We start from the raw sequence: 20250 nt of genomic DNA, 5'->3' as shown, positions 1-20250 counted from the left end.
AGACTTATGAGAACTGGGTCTATATTGGTGAAGGGGAATAAAGTGTGCTTTCAGTGTCACCTTCCAGCAAACAGCCACCACTGTCCCTACCCTACCCAGGCCTCTTCCTCCCAATCTTTCAAAATACTGCAAAGCACAATGGTGGAGCAGAGTTCTGTGTGGACAGCAGCCACACCTGTCCACACCAGAGCTGGGAGAATAGCAGAAGGACAGGTCAAGGTCAAATACAATGACCGAGTGACCTGGACAGAGCCCATAGGTCACTATTATAACCTGAAGCTTCCTGACTGCCATGGTGTACAGGTGCTGCAGGTGTTGGAGAGGGTGGGCACCTCCAGCTCATGAAGGCAGATTGGTGCATATCGCAAAGGCAGAAGTCTGTCCAGGGCTCGGCCATGCAGGAGGACAGTTCTCCTCACATCCTGGTTTCTACGGCACCTATCAGGTGCTTTCTGGAGGAAGCCTGGGAGCAGTGGGCAAGCTGGCTCATGTCCACCTCACCTTTGCCACTGTGGTCCAGCCTGGGCCAGAAGGGGAGGACCCGGAGGTAGGAGGACGTGCAGAACTTGGTGCCAATGCCCCAGGGAAAGTCATAAACCTCCGAGGACTTCAGAGTAGTCTCCTTGGAATTCTCCTGGACTTGATTCCATACCAGGATGCCTCGCTCCTCCAGGCTTCCTAATGTAGGACAGGAGAAGTCAAGAGTGGGTCCTGATGGCAGGGGCAGACAGGACAGAGGGAGGCTCTGGTGGCCACATGCTAGGACCTGTGGCCTCCTCTCAGCACCCTGGTGCACATGCCCCCACTGACACCTCCTCCTCCATCTCGTCCCCTCTTCCTCTGCCTCCATCTATTCCTCTTCTCCTTCCTCCTCCTTCTCCTCCAAGCCCAGCTCAAGAAACAGACCTGAGCTCTGCAGGCATCCTCTGAGCCTCACAAGGAGCCCAGCACAGCCATGTGGAATCCCCCTTTCCACAGCTCTAGTGAGCAGACTTGTCCTCACTTGAATGTGCGTGGAATATACAGATGCACTTCACACTTGGTGGACAGTCACAGGGTGAAATAGAATACCATGAAGCAGGTGCTACCACAAGGGTCCCCAGGAGAGGCTGAGGGAGGCCAGAGAGAGAGAGGAGAGCTGCTGGACAGCGGATCCCAGAACCTTCAGAGACTGGGCCTTTTGCTTTCCACATCAGCTCCCTGGACCCCTGCACACTCTATTTGCTCCTCACAGCATGTATTACCAAGTACCAGACTTGTCTGCTTTCTTGCCTCATTCCCCATTAGCCTGTGGACTTCCAGAAGGGACATATCTTACTACTCTTCATATTCTTGGTACATAGCACCTGCTATATAGCAAGTGCTTTGTGGAATTTTATTAATACTATGAGTGAATGAATGAATATGTGTGATCTCTCACCAATTAAATTATAGGCTTCATGAAAGCCAGGGCTGTGTCTTTTTCCTGTTGCTTCTGGTACATTTCCCATTTAGGGCTCTGCTGTGGGTTGAACTCTCTCTCCCTTAAAATTCATTCATTGAAACCCAAACCCCAGTTTCTCAGAACGTGACTATATTTGGAGATAGGACCATTACAATGAGGTAGTTAAGTTACAAAGGGGCCTTTAGGGTGACTCCTAATCCAATGTGGCTGGCATCTTTATAAGAAAGGGTTAGGACACAGGATCAGATACCAGGAATGTGCACACACAGAGGAAAGGCCATCTGCAAGCTAAGGAGAGAGATATCAGAAATAACCAAACTTATCAGCTCCCTGATCACAGATTTTTAGACCCCAGAACTGTGAGAGAATAAATGGTTTAAGCCCCCAGGGCTGGGATGTTTTGTTATAGCAGCCCAAGCTGACTAATACAGACCCTTCCATATCCTCATCTCCAGACCTAGAGCCCACTCAAGGTGTGCCATGACCAATGATCAGCCTGACACAGAAATCACAGCTAGAAGCTCTCCAGGTCATTCAGACTGTACCCATTCATCAACATTGCCAGTTCACAGGTGAGCCCTACCAGGGATGGTGTTATCCAGGAGAAAGCCCAGAAATCCTCCAACAAACATGTCTGTGGTCAGCAACACCTGGATGACCTGGTCCAGCTGGAGAATGCCTATAATGAGACAAAAGTGACAGGTTCACAGAACCCTGGGTCCCTGCTGGCTCCACAACCAGAGTGGTGACTGTGTAGGGGACAGAGTGGAGTGACAAAATGGAGAGGTGAGGAGCAATCACCTGTCTGCAGCTTCTCGGGGTTCTTCTTCACCCAGTTGGGAATGGTGAGGCCACAGTAAATGGAGAAGCCAAAGACAAAGAGGTTCCTGGATGAGTTCATGTCCACGTACTGCAGGAGGAAGGCCCAGAGAGAGGTGCTGAGATCACTCCTTCACCACCTTTCAGAAGGTTGGACATCTCTGGCTATTTCTCTCTTCCATTTGGGAGCAGTGTGGTTCCAGGCCAAGGATTCCCTTCTCCTCCCCAGCCCCTGTTCCATTCTGCCCATCTCCATCCTCTGGGCTCCTGCTACTTTTCTGAGGCAACTCGCCCATCTCACCTGCAGAGTGGAGATCCCCACGGCACTGATGATCCCGAACATGACAAGGAACATGCCCCCAATCACTGGGGTTGGAATGGTGACAAACACAGCCCCGATTTTCCCCAAAACACCCATCAGGAGCAGCACGAAGCCTGCTGTGACGATCACCATCCTGCTCCCCACCTGTGGCAATCAGGGAGAGGGGGATAGAGAACCAGGCAGGCCAGACGTCCCAGAGGCCTTGTTACAGGTCACCTTGAGCATTGCTGAGATGGACTTTCAGGATCAGGGACATACTTCATACCCTCTGCTCCCAAATGGGGTTGGAGAGAGAGAAAATGAAGGCATGACTTTGGGGCCCAGCCTCTGCCCTCACCTCTCCACTCTGTCACTCTCATACCTGTCTTCAAGTGCTGGACCAAATGCTCTCCCCTAGGAAGCCCACACATGAGGGGATTAGTCTCTCTGGAGTGGCAGTGGCCCTGTGCTTAAGAATGGGGGTTTGAGAGCCAATCTCAGCCCTGCTTCTCACTGAAGGCCGTTACCTGATTTGCATAGAGATCCCCGAGTGGCAAGGAGTCTTGGAATGCTAAAGAAATGTGTTTGGCTACCTGCTTACAATTGCTATTAGATCTTGAAATAAAACACAGTTTCTACAAAGGCTTAAAAAATAGCTCACCCTGCGGTGAGTATCTTGGACTTTGGTCAACATCCACCCCATCACATAGCTGGTCTCAGTGCTGGGGCACACAGCTGCCACCCTGCTGTCATTACCAATGGTTGTGCTAATCAGGGCTCACAACTGGGGTTTGGGTGACAACTTGTATCAGTGAGGCTGAAATGACCTCTGAAAACAATCTGTATGATACTGCAGTGGTATATATGTGTCATTATACACTTGTCTAAATCTGCAAGATGTACAACACTAGGAGTGAATCCTAATGTAAACTGTGGATTGTGGGTAGTGATGATGATGTCAGTTCATCAACCATAACAGATGTACCGCCAGAGTGGCGGAAGGCCATTATGCCTGTGTGGCAGAAATGGGTCTCATTATCTCTCACTCATTTTAGCTGTGAACCTGAAACTGGTTGGAAACAAGTCTTCAAATAATGACCCTCCAATTTGGGGGATTCCATATCATTCTTGGAAGTTAGGGCTATATTACAAATATTCTCATCCTCATAAGTCCAGTGTTGATGAATATATTTAGATAGTTCTTGAATCTGTTACTCATTCCCGTGTACCTACCCCCAGACCCTAACAGATACTATAATATAGTTTCAGTCTTGCAAGATGAAAAAGTTCTAGAGATATGTCATATAACAATTTGAATATGATAAACACTACTGAATTGTACACCTAATAGCAGTTACCAGAGTAAATTGAATGTTTAGTGCTTTTTACCACAATTAAAACCTTTTGAAAAGATACTCCATCCTCAACTAAAGTCCATCAATGCAGTGATAAAGTAGCTGATTGTACACTTGCCTATTTTACCCATTCCAGGCAAGATGCTTATTTATTTAACTGTCTTCATTAGAAATTCTTACCACATCAAAGAACGTTTTGTTTTCTTTACAGCCTTGACAATTAGCTGTGAGAACAGAGGCATGACTACAAGCACCATGGATAGATGTGTCGGGGTCAACCCATGTCCTTTGCACTTGCCACTAGTCTCCTAAGGATGGAAGTCATTCCCCAATCTTATTACTGCACACACTTTGCATACAGCCCTGGGCCGTTTTAGTCTCACGGATGACATATGGCTGGAAGCAGGACATCCTACAGAACTGACAGGAGAATTCTGGCCTTTAATCTTATTTCCCCCAAGACTTGGAGAGAATCAAGAAGTTGTGGGAACTCATTGCTGGAGAGGCACAACACGGGGCAGTACCTCAAAGGGCCACCAGGGGGCACGCGAGTCCATAAAAGCGAGTGGTCTTAGCACCTTCACCTCTTTCCCAGTTTATGGGTCTTATGCTTGATGTGTAGCCGTGTTTTCATCTATGTACCTTTATTTCCTACTTTCACCCTTTCCTCTGATGACCTTAGCCTGGAAAAGATGTCCAGAAAAATGGCCTTTTTTTTCTTTATTGAGATAATTTTTTTTGGCATGAGATTTATTCCATTTAGTGGGAAAGGAAATATCTGCTGCTTTGTACTTATGTAGCACTGTACCATATTTCTGCATGGGTTAATGGTCCTCCTGTGGAAAATGTTCCCCTCACTTGCATGAATGGCTTTGAACTCTTACAGAGTGGGTGTCATGGAACATAGGACTTGCTGTAGGGTTGGGTGCTGGCTCAAACATTTGCTCACAGATTTTAGCTCCAGCTGTGCCAGAGGTCATACAGGGCACAGAGGAAGATAGATCTGATGCTATAAAGATTCAGTGCCTTCAGGATGCACATGAGCCACTGAGGGAGCCATAAGACAGGGCAAGTCAGGGTGTGGGGGGAGGAGGTGCTGTATTTCTCCTTGGATCACAGGACTTGCTCTGGGACCACTGCCAGAATTCACAGAAACATACGGAAAGCAACAAAGCAACACTATGGTTTTCTAAGTCACTTTATTTTTTGGCAGCAGGGATTGAACTCAGGAATGCTTACCCACTGAGCCACATCCCCAGCTCTCTTTTATGTTTTTATTTTAAGACAAGTCTCACTAAGTTGCTTAGAGCCTTGTTGTTGCTAAGGCTGGCTTTGAACATGATATCCTCCTGCCTCAGCCTTTCAAACCATTGGGATTACAGACTGTGCCACCGCACCTGGCTCTAAGTAACTTTAGAAAACATCATTCTCAAGAGTTCTTGCTGATCTGATTGACCTATAGTGTAGAAAATGGGGAGCCATGAGAAGTAGATGGGCAAGATCCTGAGAAGACAGGATGGAAGGCACTACTTTAGCATCCAGGTGGGAGATGATCAGGCTGTGGCACTGGGGAAGATGAAAGGAGACAGGAAGGGGCCATGGGGAGAAATCAGAACCAACAGGTGAGCAAGAAGCTAAGGAGGACATGCCAGTGGGGTGAAATAAGACAAGGATGGCAGGAGAAGTCAGATAGGGCATGCGTTGGGCTTCCCAGAAGTCACTGTGCGTGAAGTGCCTTGGGGACATCAGGAGGCTGCCATGCACAGGGGATCACTCAGGTCTGTAGGTAAGGAAGCCCCCACCTAAACTTCAGAAAGGAAGGACTCTCTCCAGTACCCACCACTGACAGAATAGACTTTTTGCCTGTGGATGGCCACAGTCCAACAAAGTCAAGGACAGAAAGTGGAATCATGGGCCCTGCAGAGGCACCTGTCATAATCCTCAAACCTGCGAATACATTGCCTCTAATGGCAAAAAAAGTCTTTTGAATGTTCATCATCTCTAGCAATTAGAGAAATGCAAATTAAAACCACACTGAGATTTCATCTCACTCTAATCAGACTGGCAATTATCAAGAATATGAGCAACAGTAAGTGTTCGCATGGATGTGGAGCAAAGAAGTATACTCATATATTGCTGGTGGGATTGCAAATTGGTGCAACACTGGGAAAAGCAGTGTGGCGATTCCTCCAAAAACTTGTACTGGAACCACCATTTTACCCAGTTATCCCACTCCTTGGTGTATGCCCAGATGATGTAAAATCTGCATACTATAGTGATGTGGCCACATCAATGTTCATAGCAGCCCAATTCACAATGGCTAAGCTATGGAACCAACCTAGGTGCCCCCCAATAGATGAATGAATAAAGAAAATGTGATCCACGTACACAATGGAATATACTCAGCCTTAAAGAAGAATGAAATGATGGCATTTGCTGGTAAATGGATGGAACTGGAGATTATCATGCTAAGTGAAATCAGTCAATTGCCAAAATCCAAAGGCTAATGTTCTCTCTGATACACAGATGCTGACTCCCAATAGGCAGGGGTGGAGGATAGTGGAGGTTTATTGGACTGGACAGGGGGAATGAGGGTGGGGGAAGGGGGATGGGAATGGGAAAGACAGTAGAATGAATCTTATATAACTTTCCTATGTTCATATTTGAGTACACAACCAGTGAAACTCCACATCATGTACAACCACAAGAAGGGGAAGTTATACTCCATGTATGTATGACATATCAAAATACATTCTACTGTCATGTATAGCTAAAAAGAACAAAATAAAATAAAATAAGAAGATAATAAGTTTGGGTTGTTTGAAGCCATCACTTTGTGCTAATTTGCTACAGAAGCAACAGGAAAGTAGCAGGTACGATGGCAGATTCAGGTACCCAGCCTGTCCCTAGGAGACACCATCAGGAGACTTACCTTGGTGATCCCCAGTGCCCCAACATTCTCGCTGAAGGAGGTGGTGCCATTTCCTGTCCCCCAGGCTCCTGCCAACAGGCAGCCAAGACCCTCGATGCCAATGCCGCGGTTGATGGCGTGCTTCGGAGGGGGTGGGGCTCCCACCAGCCGGGCACAGGCATAATAATCACCCACAGACTCCACCATGGAGGAGACCACCCCAGCAATGATCCCAAAGACTCCAGCCAGGCTGATGGTGGGGCGGCCCCATTGTCCTGAAAATGCAGTGCAGGGGGAGTGTCCAGTCAGAGGAGGCTGAGGAAAACCACATCATTTCCTGGCTAGAGGGCTTTCTGGGAGACCGTAAGGAGTTGGCAGCTCTTACAACAACTTTGGCTTTGCCTGGATTCCTGCCCTGCCATTCCTCCTGAGTCTTATCAGATGCCCAGAACTTGAGGTCACTGTGCACAGAAAGAAGCAGAAATGGCCTTTTTCTAGGGAGGCCTGAAGGTTTTGGAGACTGGGATTCTTAAGGGAGGCCCTAGTCCATATCCCTGAGGACAGGTTGGCCCTTCCTGGACACCTTGGATACTTTGACACCATGAGGCAAAACCAAAGGGAAAAGGGGAGCAGAGGTAGCCTAAAGGATTCCCTGGCCTCCCCAGAAACGCTCTGATTCAGTCCTGAGCCTCCCTTGCTTGAGATCCACTGAATCCATGAGCAAACACAAAGGTCCAAGTGGAGGCTAGGCCTCTCTCTTTCCCACCTCTACCCACCCCCAGGCTTAAGGTTCTGGGCAATGTGGTGGACAAGGGATGTAGCCCAGCTTAGGGAAGTCTGGGAGTGCCAGCCTTTGTCCACCACCCAAGGAATTCTTATAACAACCTGGAGTCTCTTCTCCTGTAGGAAGGAGTCAAATATGGACTCCCTGGGGCCTATCTCTCCTTATCAATCCCTCCCCCAGCCTTGTTCAACTGTCCATCCCGTGACCTGAGCCACACAGATCCAGTGGCCCAAGCTAGAAGGACACCTATCTTCTCCTTACCTGGGTAAGGGATGCGGAACCAAGGGGCCTGGCGCAGGACATTGCTTTTGGTGTCAGTGCGGGCCAGGTACCCATAGTCAGTGGGGGACGAGGGGAGAGTGTTGGTGACCGTGAGCACGAAGCAGATGAACCAGGAAATGCAGAGAGCCAGCAGCACCTGCCAAAGGGAGTCTCCCTTCAGCTCTGCCAGCTCCTGCCCCCTTTCCTCCCTCAGGAGGGGTCCAGAAACATGCTCAGATGAGCAAGTGCTGGGTGACCACGCTGCTAGGGACAACAGGAACCTGCTGTGTCCATGGAGAACTTAGCACATTAAAGAAACAGGCTGGAAATAGAAGCACAGAACAAACTATGGGAGGAGACTATGGGGCAGGAAAATCCAGCACACTGGGCACAGCATGGAGCAGAAGGATTCCCACCTGCTCTCTCTCCACTGATTGCTGATTCTTAGCTCATGGGCCTTTCCAAAACAGGCAATGGGCCAGATCTGGCCTTAGTTCAGCCACCCTCGATCTATTGGATTTGAATGAGCTTATTTTACCTCCTCTCTTTACCTGGGAGCAAAGCCTGGGTGCAAACCCTCTGAGACTTAGTTTTCTCATCTCTACCATGGAATTACAATCACTGTTCTGCAGAGCCTGAAACAAGGCCTGAAAGTGAGGTCCACAGGTATATCAATTATATATTTGGTGGTGGGACCCCAGAACTCCATATTCTTAGTGAATTCTCCAAGTTTTTCACATGCACACTGAATTTTGAAATCATTGGACTGCAGGGTTATTGAAAGATCAACAAGATCATATGTGAAAGTTTCTTTTTACCTTGAGAAACACAGTTCTCAGTTAAACCTGAAGACACAGTCATGGTGACAATTACACACTGGACAGCGTGGTGTGAAATCAACAACGAAGGCTCTGGGAAGGTATGCGCCATCTTGCTCACCAGCAGTTGGATTGCCTGTGAGCCATTGGGAAAGACCCTGATCTAAGCAATTTGGCTCAGCAGGCTCCTTCAGACCCTTAGTTTTACATCATTAGAGGTGAACCTGGCTGTCTCTATCAGTACCTTGTATGAGGACAAGAAGACACAACTGTGCCCAGAACAGTGACTAGGGCTCCTGGGAGAGAAGCCTGTGAAGAAGGACCTAGAATGCAAGGCCACCAACTGCCGGGAAGTACACCCCCAGACCTGGGACTCTTTCTTCCTCCTAGGAAGAGGCCACCACAGATGGAGGAGCTTTGATTTGGGGGCCACCTGGGCACAGGGAAGTTGCCGACAATCTCCAGGTACATCAATTATGAATGGAAGAGGGTGGGTAAGAGGGGCTTCTTACAGGGAAGACCTGAAAGAGGTAGAACTTGGAGGTGTGACACTTCTTCTCTCCACCATACACAGGCACAGGCACCGGGATGTTTTTCAGGAATTGAGAAAACAGCATGATGAGGAAGATGGTCCTGAAACAAACAAGCACACCCAAGCTGGAAAGTGGGCTTATCCTGAGCAGGGGCTCAGGAGGCTTTGGGGGTGGACTGAGGAGCTGAGCCACCAGGTGTCTCTGGGACCAATGTCCTCACCAGGCGGGGCTCCAGCTGGTTGCCCTCTGCACCATATGTAGATACCTTCTATCTCTGAAAAGAGGTCCCTGTTGGAACTACTTGTGGCTGAAGAGGACTCGTGTGATAGGATGCCATTGTTTCTGGTGCATCTGAGAGGAACAGGCTGTTGACAACAGACAGAGTCACTGAGGCCCATAGGGACTGTCATATCTCTCAGGCAGGACTGGTGCAGGTCTGATGATTCCCACACCTCACCTCAGACCACAAGAGGCAGAGTGAATGACAGTGTTGAGAAACTGATGTGACTCCATTTTTGAGAAACCAGCCTCTACCTCAGAGCAAAGCCTGTCCAAGGAAGGGGGCATGACCCTTGTCCTTGGAAAAAGCCACAGAGCACTTCTAGACAGATAGCCACCCTGCTGAGTTATTTGTCTGTAAATAACAGGAGAGATCTGTGGTGCCAGGTGTCCCTGACTCAGTCAGGCTAGGTGGGGATCCATAGCAACCCTTTAGCAACCAACAATCAGTATGAGACAGAGAAAATACCTGGGATGCCAGATGATCCCCCAGTAGTTTATGGTGGTTGACGACATGTTGGGAAACCAAGTAGTTCAGCACGTACTCCCCTCATGGCTTAAACCAATCAGTTCAAAGGAATCCCCCTCTTGTACTAGCCAATCACCCTTACCCAACTTGTTCCTGTCAGTGTAGTGCTAATCATGTTTTAGAGTTGTTTTGTGATTTTCCTGCAGTGTGTTATGATTTGCTAAGAGATGCTATGATGTATGTGAAGTCCCTGCCTCCCCCAAAGAGTGTATAAAACTGCTGCAAATCCTGGGCTTAGGACCTCTCAGCATCACCAGTTGCTGTGTGCACAGAGGACCGAGCTAGCTCGCAATAAATACTTCTTTGCTGCTTACATCGATCTTGGTCTCTGGTGGTCTTTTGGGGGGTCCTGAACTTGAGCATATCAGTGTCACTCCCAGGTCCCTCCAAAATTGTTTAAATGCCTGAGGCCTCATTTCCTGTTTCCTGATCCTCCCAGCTGACCACCTCTCCTTCACATGCGCACAGCCCCAAAGCCTCCGGGCTGCTTCCTGGTATCATGGACCTTTATCTCTCTTAGACTATAATGGTGAAGAGCTGGGGCCATTCTTTGCACCCTTTCCCAGCTCAATGAAAACTGGCATCCTGGTCTCACATTATTCTTACTGCTGTACTTCCACCAAAGAAAGCATGGCTGGGCCTCCTCCCCAGAAAGTACTTACGTGAAGGAAATCCCCCAGTGGATTCCAGCATCATTGCCAACAGAATCAAAGAGAGGCAGGGCCACCAGGGAAATGGTCGGAGCAATGGTCAAGGGGCCAAGGAAGCGCATGAGAAAGCCGATGAGGCCTGAGAATCCCACCAGTATCTGGATGCAGGAAGCAACCATGATGGCACCCTGCAACTGAAGGGAGAGAGTTGGCCTTGCTCAGCCCAGGCCCCCCAAACAGGCCAAGCTGCTCAGCCTGCTGCTCAGTCTGGTCACCCCTGTGTGTGCATTCAAAGGCAGGGAGGGCAAAGGCAAAGCTAGAACCCAAAGGAACTGAGAGAAGAGACCTCATCTCACTCCTCTCCACTCTCTATTCCAATGGTCTGTTGCACATTTTCATTTAACATGAAAGATTTCAGGAAACAGGCCTCAGGGTTCTTATAAGTCCCAGTCATGGTGATGAAATGACTTGTGACAATTCAGTGTGTATTGAACATCTTGCTGCTATACTCTTCTGTTCTTCTGCTAACTATAGCTGGGGTCAGAAAACTTTTTCTGTAAAGGACCAGTGAGTGAATATTTTAGGCTTGGTGGCCATACAGGCTCTGTTGCAACTTTTCCAGACAAGATGTGAACAAGTGAGCATAGCTGTTTCCAATGGGACTTCATTTATAGACTCTGAAATTTGAATAGCATGCAATTTTGACATGTCAGGGTATAGTATCCTTCTTTGGGGCTTTTAAAAATTACCATGAAAATGTAGAACCATTCTTAGCTCATGGGCTATTCCAAAACAGGCAATGGGCCAGATTTGGCCTTAATTCAGCCACCCTCGATCTATTGGATTTGAATGAGCTTATTTTACCTCCTCTCTTTACCAGCTTGGATGTCATACATTCCTTTTTAATCTTTTAGAAATCATTATTAACTCTTTAGTGTTAATATTTCACATAACAAAGTCTACAGCTAAATAAAATTTTCTTTCCTCCTCCCAAACAATACAATGACTGTAGAAAACTTTAACTTCTATTACCATCTTCTGTTTTCTATGCTATTATTGCCAAGTGTATATTTTTCCACTGTCATTGATTATTATTACGAACTTTCTTATATTTTTGTGCAGTTGCTCCTTACTTACATTTACCTACTACCCTACACTGAACCGTGTCACATTCCAAATTACGATATCAAAGTCCTAGCCCCCAACATTGTGGTATTTGGAAATGGAGGCTTGGGAGGTAACAAGGTTTAGGTGAGGTCAGGGGAGTGAGGCCCCCACGACGGCCTTAGTATCATTATATGAAGAGGAAGATTCTCTTTCCCATGCATCAAAGAAAGCTATGAGAGGACGTAGTTAGAAGGCAGCCATCTGCAAGCCAACAAGAGAGCCCTCACCAGAATCCAACCATGCTGGCAACCTGATCTGAGGCTTCCAGTCTCCATCACTGTGAGAAAATACATTTCTGTTGTTTAAGCCATGCAGTCTATGGTGTTTTTGTTATAGCAACCCAAGCTGACAAATATACCTACACTTTAACCACATGGTCCTTTCTTCACTATTGCTTCTTTCCCACCACTCTTTAATTCAAGATTTAATTTATTTTGCCTGAAGAATTTCTTTTAGTAGTTATTTCAAAGAAGGTCAGTAGTGAATAAACTCTGTCCATCTTTGTTTCACTGAAAATGTTTGACTTTGTCACCAACCTTGTATGATATAGAATTCTATAGTTGGGGACCGAATTCTAGGATGACTGTTTTCTCTCAGCAGTTTGGAAATATTCCATTGCCTTCCAACCTCTGAGGCTGCTTACTGAGAAAGCTGCAGAATGTCCAATTTCTATGCTTTTGTAGGTTGTTTTTCTTTTCTTGTTACTTTTAAGATTTTCTCTGTGTATTTGATGTAGCTGCTTCATTATGATGTGTTCACTGTGGATTTGCTTTTATTTATTCCACTTGGGACTTAATGTGCTTTTTTCCAGAGTATTCCCATCTTTCATCTGTTCTACACTATCAGATGTTCTATCTTTTAATACTATTTACTCTATTATGGCCTTTTAGAACACCAATTAGTTGCAAGAAGACATCTTGTTCTGTTCCACATTTCTTATTCTTTATTTAATATTCCTATTTTTTTTCTCTCTTTCTGTGCTGAATTCTGGATTATTTCCTTATATAATCTTCCAGTTCATTAATCTCCCTGTGTATAAATGCTGTTTGATAATTAAATACATTTTTAAATTGCAATGACTACATCTTTTTATTACTAACATTCTATTGATTTTATTTTCAAATTTCCCTGTTCTTATTCCACTTTATTATTGTGTGTAGTATGGTTTCTAATGAGTCTCAATCCTCTTAAATTAATTTAAACATGTTGACTTAATAGCCTTTCATTTTGTTCAATTACCTCTTGTTTCTGCTGAGTCTCTCTCATAATACATTATTTTCTTTTGTGAAATGCCGACATTTTCACTTCTGAGCTCATCTTCAGGGGATTGTTTTTTCCTGTGGGAGTCTTGTGGAGCTGGGAATGTGGATGATTCCATAGAGTGACTTCACATTTTCTTCTGCTGAGAGCCACAGGTATTTTGTTGACAGGACCTGTCTCCACTCCTGAGTTTGGGAAACTTGCCACCACCCTCATGTGTTGAGAGCTATAGTTTTAAATGCTCAGGCAACTCTGTGTCCCAACACTTCCCACAGACTCCTGGGCAGAATGAGAGAGAGGCTTCCTTTCTCTCTCCCTATCACAAACCTCTGCTCACTGGAGGGACGCCCATCAGGACCCCAGCTGATCATTACAACCCAAACTTCGAGCCTTTGTCCTGTGTCTGGCTTGATTCCTCATCCCACCATTGTAAGCCCCATGCTTCTGACTATGCTTTCCATCCTTGTTTCTAGAAAGAGGCATTGCCCCTTGGCTCTCTGCTCCCATATGCATTTGAAAATACAGTTCATCCATCATTTTTATATGTTGTTACTGTGAGTGGTTCTGTGAGGCCTGAAGTACCAAAACACTGGGAGGTGAAGTTTAAGTGGTCTCATGTTTGGAAAATTGAACTTGCCATTTCCCCACCCCCCCATACACACAATTTGCTACTTTTCCTGCAAGCACTGTCTCTTCAGAACAGAATCACTGTTCATTTTTCCCTCTCCATTGCTTCCGGATCCTCAGCAAGTCATATTCATGTGGCTTTCATCTGTGACTAGACTGGTGATTTACAGTTGGTGTGCTGACCATGGGTGGGTTCCAGCTTTGACATGTGCACAGGTCAATGTAATTTAGTGAGACATGGAGAATCCACCCTCCATCCCAATAGGGTGACCTGGTCAACAAAACCAACCAATTAATCAATTAAGAAAATCAGGTTGATACTTGATGGAACTTTCACTCATTAACAGCACTGACGACCAGAAGAGGGAGCAAAAACTATGAACGAATACTGGGCTTGTGGCCCATTGCATTGAACTCCTCGAGGTGGGAAAGGATGGTGGAGATGAGAGACTGCCTTAGCCCAGGCAAAAGGGGCTCCTGCGCTGGGCTGTGTTTTAGAGCAGGAGTTGGCAAACTTCTTCTGTTAAAAGCTACTCTTTGAAATGCTTTTTTAAATTTTGGGCCATGTGTGGTTTCTGCCACATACACCTTTTCTTAAGCAAACTTTGAAATATAGAGTTTATTCTTAGTTCATGGGCACTTAAAGAAACATAGCCACAGGTGGAATTTGGTCCAAGAACCATAGTTTGCTGATTCCTGCTTTATGAAACTCTACAAGCACACACACACACACACACACAAAAAAAAAAGAAAGAAAGAAAGAAAAAAAAAGAAAAAGAAAGAAAGAAAGAAAAGGAGAGGGAGAGGGAGGGGGAGAGGAGGGGGAGGGGAGGGGAGGGGGAAGGGAGGGGAGAGGGAAGAAAAGAAAATGTATTAAAGAAATTGGAGCTTATCTCTGTCACTTGAACTCTTCCTCCTTGAAAGATTAAAAGTGTTCCCAAGGATGCCCCTCCCCACACTCTATGCTCTCCTCCCCAGCAGCCCCCATCACCTCTCCTGCTCATCATCCTCTTTTATTTTCTTCATGGCACTGTGACTCCCTGACGTTTCCCTCTTGCATCTTCTTATTGGAGCACACCCACTAGAATGCTGGCTTCCTGAGGACAGGATCCTTATCTGTCCACTTGCCCATCACTATCCTAAAGCCCAGATCTTTCCTGGCAGGGAGCTGGATAATAAAGCTTCAGCCAATGAATTGACCCCACCTGTCCCCCCACCCCCTGAACCTCTTACCTCTCGGATCCTCTTCTGCCATTCCTCTGTGAACTCAGGCGAGCTGACATTCACCTGGCTGGCATTGAGTGTCCACTCTGGGCACTTCCAGGATGGAAGAGAGAGCATGGCCAGAGAAGGCGCCACAAAACCAAATGTTGATCCCTGGAGAATCGGCAACCTGGAGGAGCGGGAGGATGCAGTCACTTCCTGAGACCTTCCCCCACAGGCCTTTCCCTGACCCAGAGGGGCCTTTTAAGCCCAAGTTCTAGCTCAGCAGAGAGGCAAACACAACCCCTGCTCTCCCCAGTTTCAGGGAACTCCTGCCAAGCTCCAAGGCAGACTCAGGAACACTCATGTCAAACTTTGGACAGGTAGAAAAGGTGGGCTGGGGAAAGACCACCATTCCCAACCCCAGTATGGAGATGCCAAGCTAGGAGGGAGCCAGGTGTGGTGGCACACACCTGTAATCCTAGCAACTTGGGAGGCTGAGGCAGGAATATCCCAAGTTCAAAGACAGCCTTAGCAATTCAGTGAGGCCCTAGCAACGTAGCCAGATCCTGTCTTGAACACGCTTAGTGGGGCCATTCTCCTCTCCCCACCCTGAAGCCAGCTCCAGACAATCCTGCTCAGACCCCAGATCATAGCACAGCTCACTCCATTCCTTCTCATGCTCCCTAGGTTACTCCCATGTAGACATTTTCATAGCCTAAAATCTGGGTTTCCACATCCCCTTTTGTCCTCAGAAATCAAGGGCAATCCTGTTATGGGCCAGGCTATATGGGAAATAACTAAACAGTCTCCATGTTACCCTGAGACTCCATGTCATATAAGAAATGCTTCTCCCATGGGAACACTTCCCCCTCTGTACCTGTCAAGAGTTGCTTAGCAGAGCATATTTGGCAACACAAAATGGCAATTCTTATACAATGTAAAATTGTTCTCTCTTTGGTTCCCATTTTTCTTGGACAGTGTACACTGTCAGAGATTTATTATCTAGATGTTAGTAACCATTAGTTGTGCTCACCTAGTGTGATTTTGACCCACTTCCCTTCACTTGCTTGCTGCAGTGCCAACCTGGAAAGTCCCACAGGAAATGCCAACATTCCCATCGCATTGTTTAACTAGCGGCTCCTTCTGTACCCCTGCTTGCTTGCAGCTATGTTAACCCAGATGTGGTTTTTGCCTTTAAAGATCCTGAAATGCTCAAGCTCGAGGCTGTTCCTTGCAGAGAGAGTTATGGGTCAGGGGGATGCTGATCACTAGTGATCACTTCTCTGTATGTAGATAGCCTTTGTCCTCATAAGATAAGCATTTACCATGCCCTCAGTGATTCCTTTACTACTTTATGATTATGCTCACAATCCACTGTGTGCACTGACCCCTCTTGTCTTAGCCACTTCTGTATTACTGGGCTCCACCAGGACAGGAATTCCCTCATTCTCACTTCCTTGCCTCCAATGCTGAACTTGCTGCCACTGATATCAGCATTGTGGTTTCTATCATTTTTTTTCTAGTTTTATAGGCATACAAAGAAACCCCAAATGTTAATTTGCACTTCATTGGGCCATGAAAGATGTGCTTCATTCATGTGATTTTATGTCTGTCCAAATATTGGTACCCACTGCCCAAATTCATATATTGAAGCGCTAGCCTGACTTCATGACATTTGGAAGCATAGCCTTGGGAGGTATTTAGGTTTAGATGAAGCCATAAGAGTGAGGTTCCCACAATAAGATTAGTGTCTTTATGAGCAGAGAAAGAGAGATGAGAGCTCTCTCTTCTATATCAGGATACAGCAAGAAGGTGGCTATCTATAAACTAGGAGAGGGCCCACACCAGAGCCCAACCATGCAGATGCCCTGATCTGGGAAATTCAGGCCACAGAACTATGAGGAAATACATTTCTGTTGTTTCAGCCACATAGTCTAGAGTATTTTGTTATGGTGTGTTGAGAGCCACAGCCAAAGGGGCCCTAGCAAACTTCCAGCTGATTGGCTCACAGCAGCCCTAGCAAACTTCCAGCTGGTTGACTCACCTTGGCCCCAGCAAACTTCCAGCTGCCAGCTGATTGGCTCCTCTGCAGTGATGCTCATTGGGCTGTTTCCCCGCCCTTTCAGACCACAGAGATGCTCATTGGGGGACTCTCTTTTGGTTCCGCCGACACGACCCAGCCAATCGGCCTCAAGAGCGGGAGGAGTGGGGGTTGAGAGGCTCCTCGGAAGCTGGTGGTGGCAGTTGGGCTCTGAGGGAATTCCTGAAGAGCTCCGTGGTGTGGTGTGTGTGTTCTAAAATAGACTTTGTTTCTGCTTGACAAGTGGCTTGTGAATTATGCCCAGCCAGACTGCGGCATTTGGTGGCCCGCATGGGGAATGACTGAGGGTAAGTGATAAAGTAAACTGCTCACCCCTGATGGCAGGGTGAGAGGATGGGTAGCCATTTTAAGATTCTTCTTTCATTTTGTTTTGCTTTTGTTTTAAGTTGCCTGTCCCTGGAGATGGGTGAGACAGAAGAAAAAGCACTCACATCTGAGGAAAAACTATTTGTGTCTGAGGAACATATAGGGAGAAAGGACGGATGGATATTTCAGGAGGATAGAAAGGCTGATATAATGAATTTTTGTTCCAATTTTGTTTCATTCTGTTTCGGTTTTGTTTGGCATTATCTTGTGGGGTTGTGTTATACTAGAAATATGGGATCAGAAATTAGTAAAACACAAACCAATAGAGTGTTAAGAAAATTACTAGAGGAAGGAGGCATCTCAGTAAAATCAAGAACTGTCAGGGCATAAGATGGTCGAATCCATTACCAACTTGAACATGACGCCAGCGGATTGGACTAGTATGTGTAAAGCTGTGCTAAATGGAGGTCAATACCTGTTATGGAAGGTTGCCAATGAGGAATTTTGCAAGGAGACGGCTAGGTGAAATGCAGCAGCTGGTTATACTCAGAGAAATCTAGATATGTTGTTAGGAAAGGGACCTTATGAGGATCAGCAGCAACAAATTGCATATGATCCTGGCATATACTCACAAATTGTTGCAGATGTGGTTAGGGCATGGAAGACTTTACAAGGACATGGAGGTTTACAAGGTGAATTATCTAAGGTAATACAAGGAACTAATGAACCTTATGCTGAATTTGTAGATAGGCTTATTCAAACAGCTACCAGAGTTTTTGGGAATACAGAACAAGCAATTCCATTAATAAAACAACTGGCTTATGAGCAAGCGAATTGTTGGTGCAGAGAAGTCATTAGACCATGGAAACATGAAGATTTAAACACATATATTAAATTATGTAGAGACATTAATGAACAAGGGCAAGTCGTGGCAGCTACAGTATAACAGGCTTTAGATGCCAGGCCCAAAATATGGTACAATTGTGAACAAACAGGACATTTTAAAAGGAATCGCCCTATAGGAGGAGGGTTTAACAAAACTAGGTATCAAAGAGTAGAGTACCGGGTATTTTCCCAAGATGCCATAGAGGGAGACATTGGGCTAATGAATGTCATTCTCAAACCACCATAGAGGGTACTCCATTATCAAAAACTGAACAAAGACCAGTGTCTATCCAATATCATGGAGAAAGGCATTGGGCTCCATTGCCAAACAATGAAAATGGGGGCCCAGTGCTTGGGGGCCCATGACCACAAATAAACAGGGCACTGGAGGAACCCAGCAACATCATCAGGGTAGTGCCCAGGACACATTATCCATTAGATCCCTCACTAGACAAATCAGAGGAAGCGCATGATTGGACATCTGTGCCTCCGCCAGAACAGTACTAACTCCAGAGATGGGAGTTCAAATCATTCCCACAGGGGTTAAAGGGCCTCATCACAAAGGAACAGTAGGCTTATTATTGGGACGCAGTTCTTCTACACTAAAAGGAATTATGAAAAGTCCTGGGGTAATTGATCCCAATTATGAAGGTGAAATAAAAATATTATAGCTAGTTCTCAAAGAGGTATATCAGTAATTTCACAAGGAGATAGAATAGCACAGTTATTAACAATACCCAGCCTGCATGATAAATTTTCGAGTCGTACTGTAGAAAGAGGTTCCAGGGGATAAGGCTCCACAGGTGTAGATTGAGCTATGCTGTCTTTAAATTTTTTTCTCACCCAATGCTAAAACTAAATATTCAAGGACATGAATTTAATGGGCTACTGGATAAAGGTGCAGACCTTAGCATCATATCTCGTCAAGAATGGCTGAAACATTGGCCATTACAACAGGCCACTCAAACACTTCAAGACCTAGGAGTAGCAACTAATCCCCATAGAAGTGCAATGGTATTAGATTGGAAGGATCCTGAAGGATGTGAAGGAACTATACAGCCATATGTATTAGATCATCTTCCCATAAATTTATGGGGACGAGATGTCCTAGATCAATTAGGTTTGACATGAACAAATAACATCAATCCAAATGTGCCCACGATTAGGGATAGACAAGGTTTTAGGAAAGAAAAAAGATTAGAACAAGAACAAGGTATAGCAGCACCAATTCAAATAGATGAAGGAATAAATAGACAAGGATTAGGTTTTCAGAAGGGGTCACTGAGACAATAAAAATAACTTGAAAATCAGAAAGACCAGTATGGGTTCCTCAGTGGCCCCCGACTAAAGAAAAGATACAAGTACCCATGACCTGGTCAAACAACAATTAGCAGAGGGACATATACAACCTTCTGTAACTCCCCATCATACTCCCTTTTTTGTAATCAAAAAGAAATCTGGTAAATAGAGATTATTGCAAAATTTAAGAGCCATTAATAATGAGATGGTTATTATGGGACCCGCTCAATCGGGGATTCCCCAATTGTCTGCTTTGCCAAAAACCTGGTATGTATTAGCTATAGATATTAAAGATTTTTTTTTCAATTCCAATTCATCCTGAGGATACTCCATGTTTTGCATTTACTATCCCTGCACTGAATCATGAAGGTTCTGATCAGAGATATGAATGGAAAGTACTCCCTCAATGGATGGCTAACAGCCCAACTATGTGTCAAATTTATGTTAACAAAGCAATCAAGCCACTTAGAAATCAAAATCCTGAACTACAAATATTTCACTATATGGATGATGTATTATTAGCACACAAAGATAAAAACACATTGTAGAACGTTATGCCACACTTACAAATTTATTAAAAAATTATAATCTAGAGATAGCAATAGATAAAGTACAATTAAATTTTCCAATTAATTGTTTAGGAGTTCTATTATCCTCAACCATGATCCATCCACCAAAAATACAAATACAAGTGGATCAACTCAAATCACTTAAT

General features: G+C 45.6%; 1 protein-coding gene across 1 annotated transcript; it reads right to left on the bottom strand.

Annotated features, from left to right (window-relative positions):
* Nucleotides 1–415: 415 nt before the first annotated feature.
* On the bottom strand, nucleotides 416–15079 carry LOC144253962 (solute carrier family 23 member 2-like). The gene is made up of 6 exons (XM_077796687.1): nucleotides 14972–15079; nucleotides 10697–10878; nucleotides 9206–9326; nucleotides 7876–8032; nucleotides 6852–7105; nucleotides 416–565 (listed from the first exon to the last, which is right to left on the bottom strand). Exons 1-6 carry the CDS (start codon nucleotides 15077–15079, stop codon nucleotides 416–418), a joined length of 972 nt encoding a protein of 323 aa, XP_077652813.1.
* Between the last annotated feature and the right edge of the window lie 5171 nt (nucleotides 15080–20250).

Source organism: Urocitellus parryii, chromosome 3 (genome assembly GCF_045843805.1).
Source record: "Urocitellus parryii isolate mUroPar1 chromosome 3, mUroPar1.hap1, whole genome shotgun sequence".
In the NCBI taxonomy this organism is placed as follows: domain Eukaryota; kingdom Metazoa; phylum Chordata; class Mammalia; order Rodentia; family Sciuridae; genus Urocitellus; species Urocitellus parryii.
Note: the sequence above shows the minus strand (reverse complement) of the source record. Positions and strands in the feature narration are given on the sequence as shown.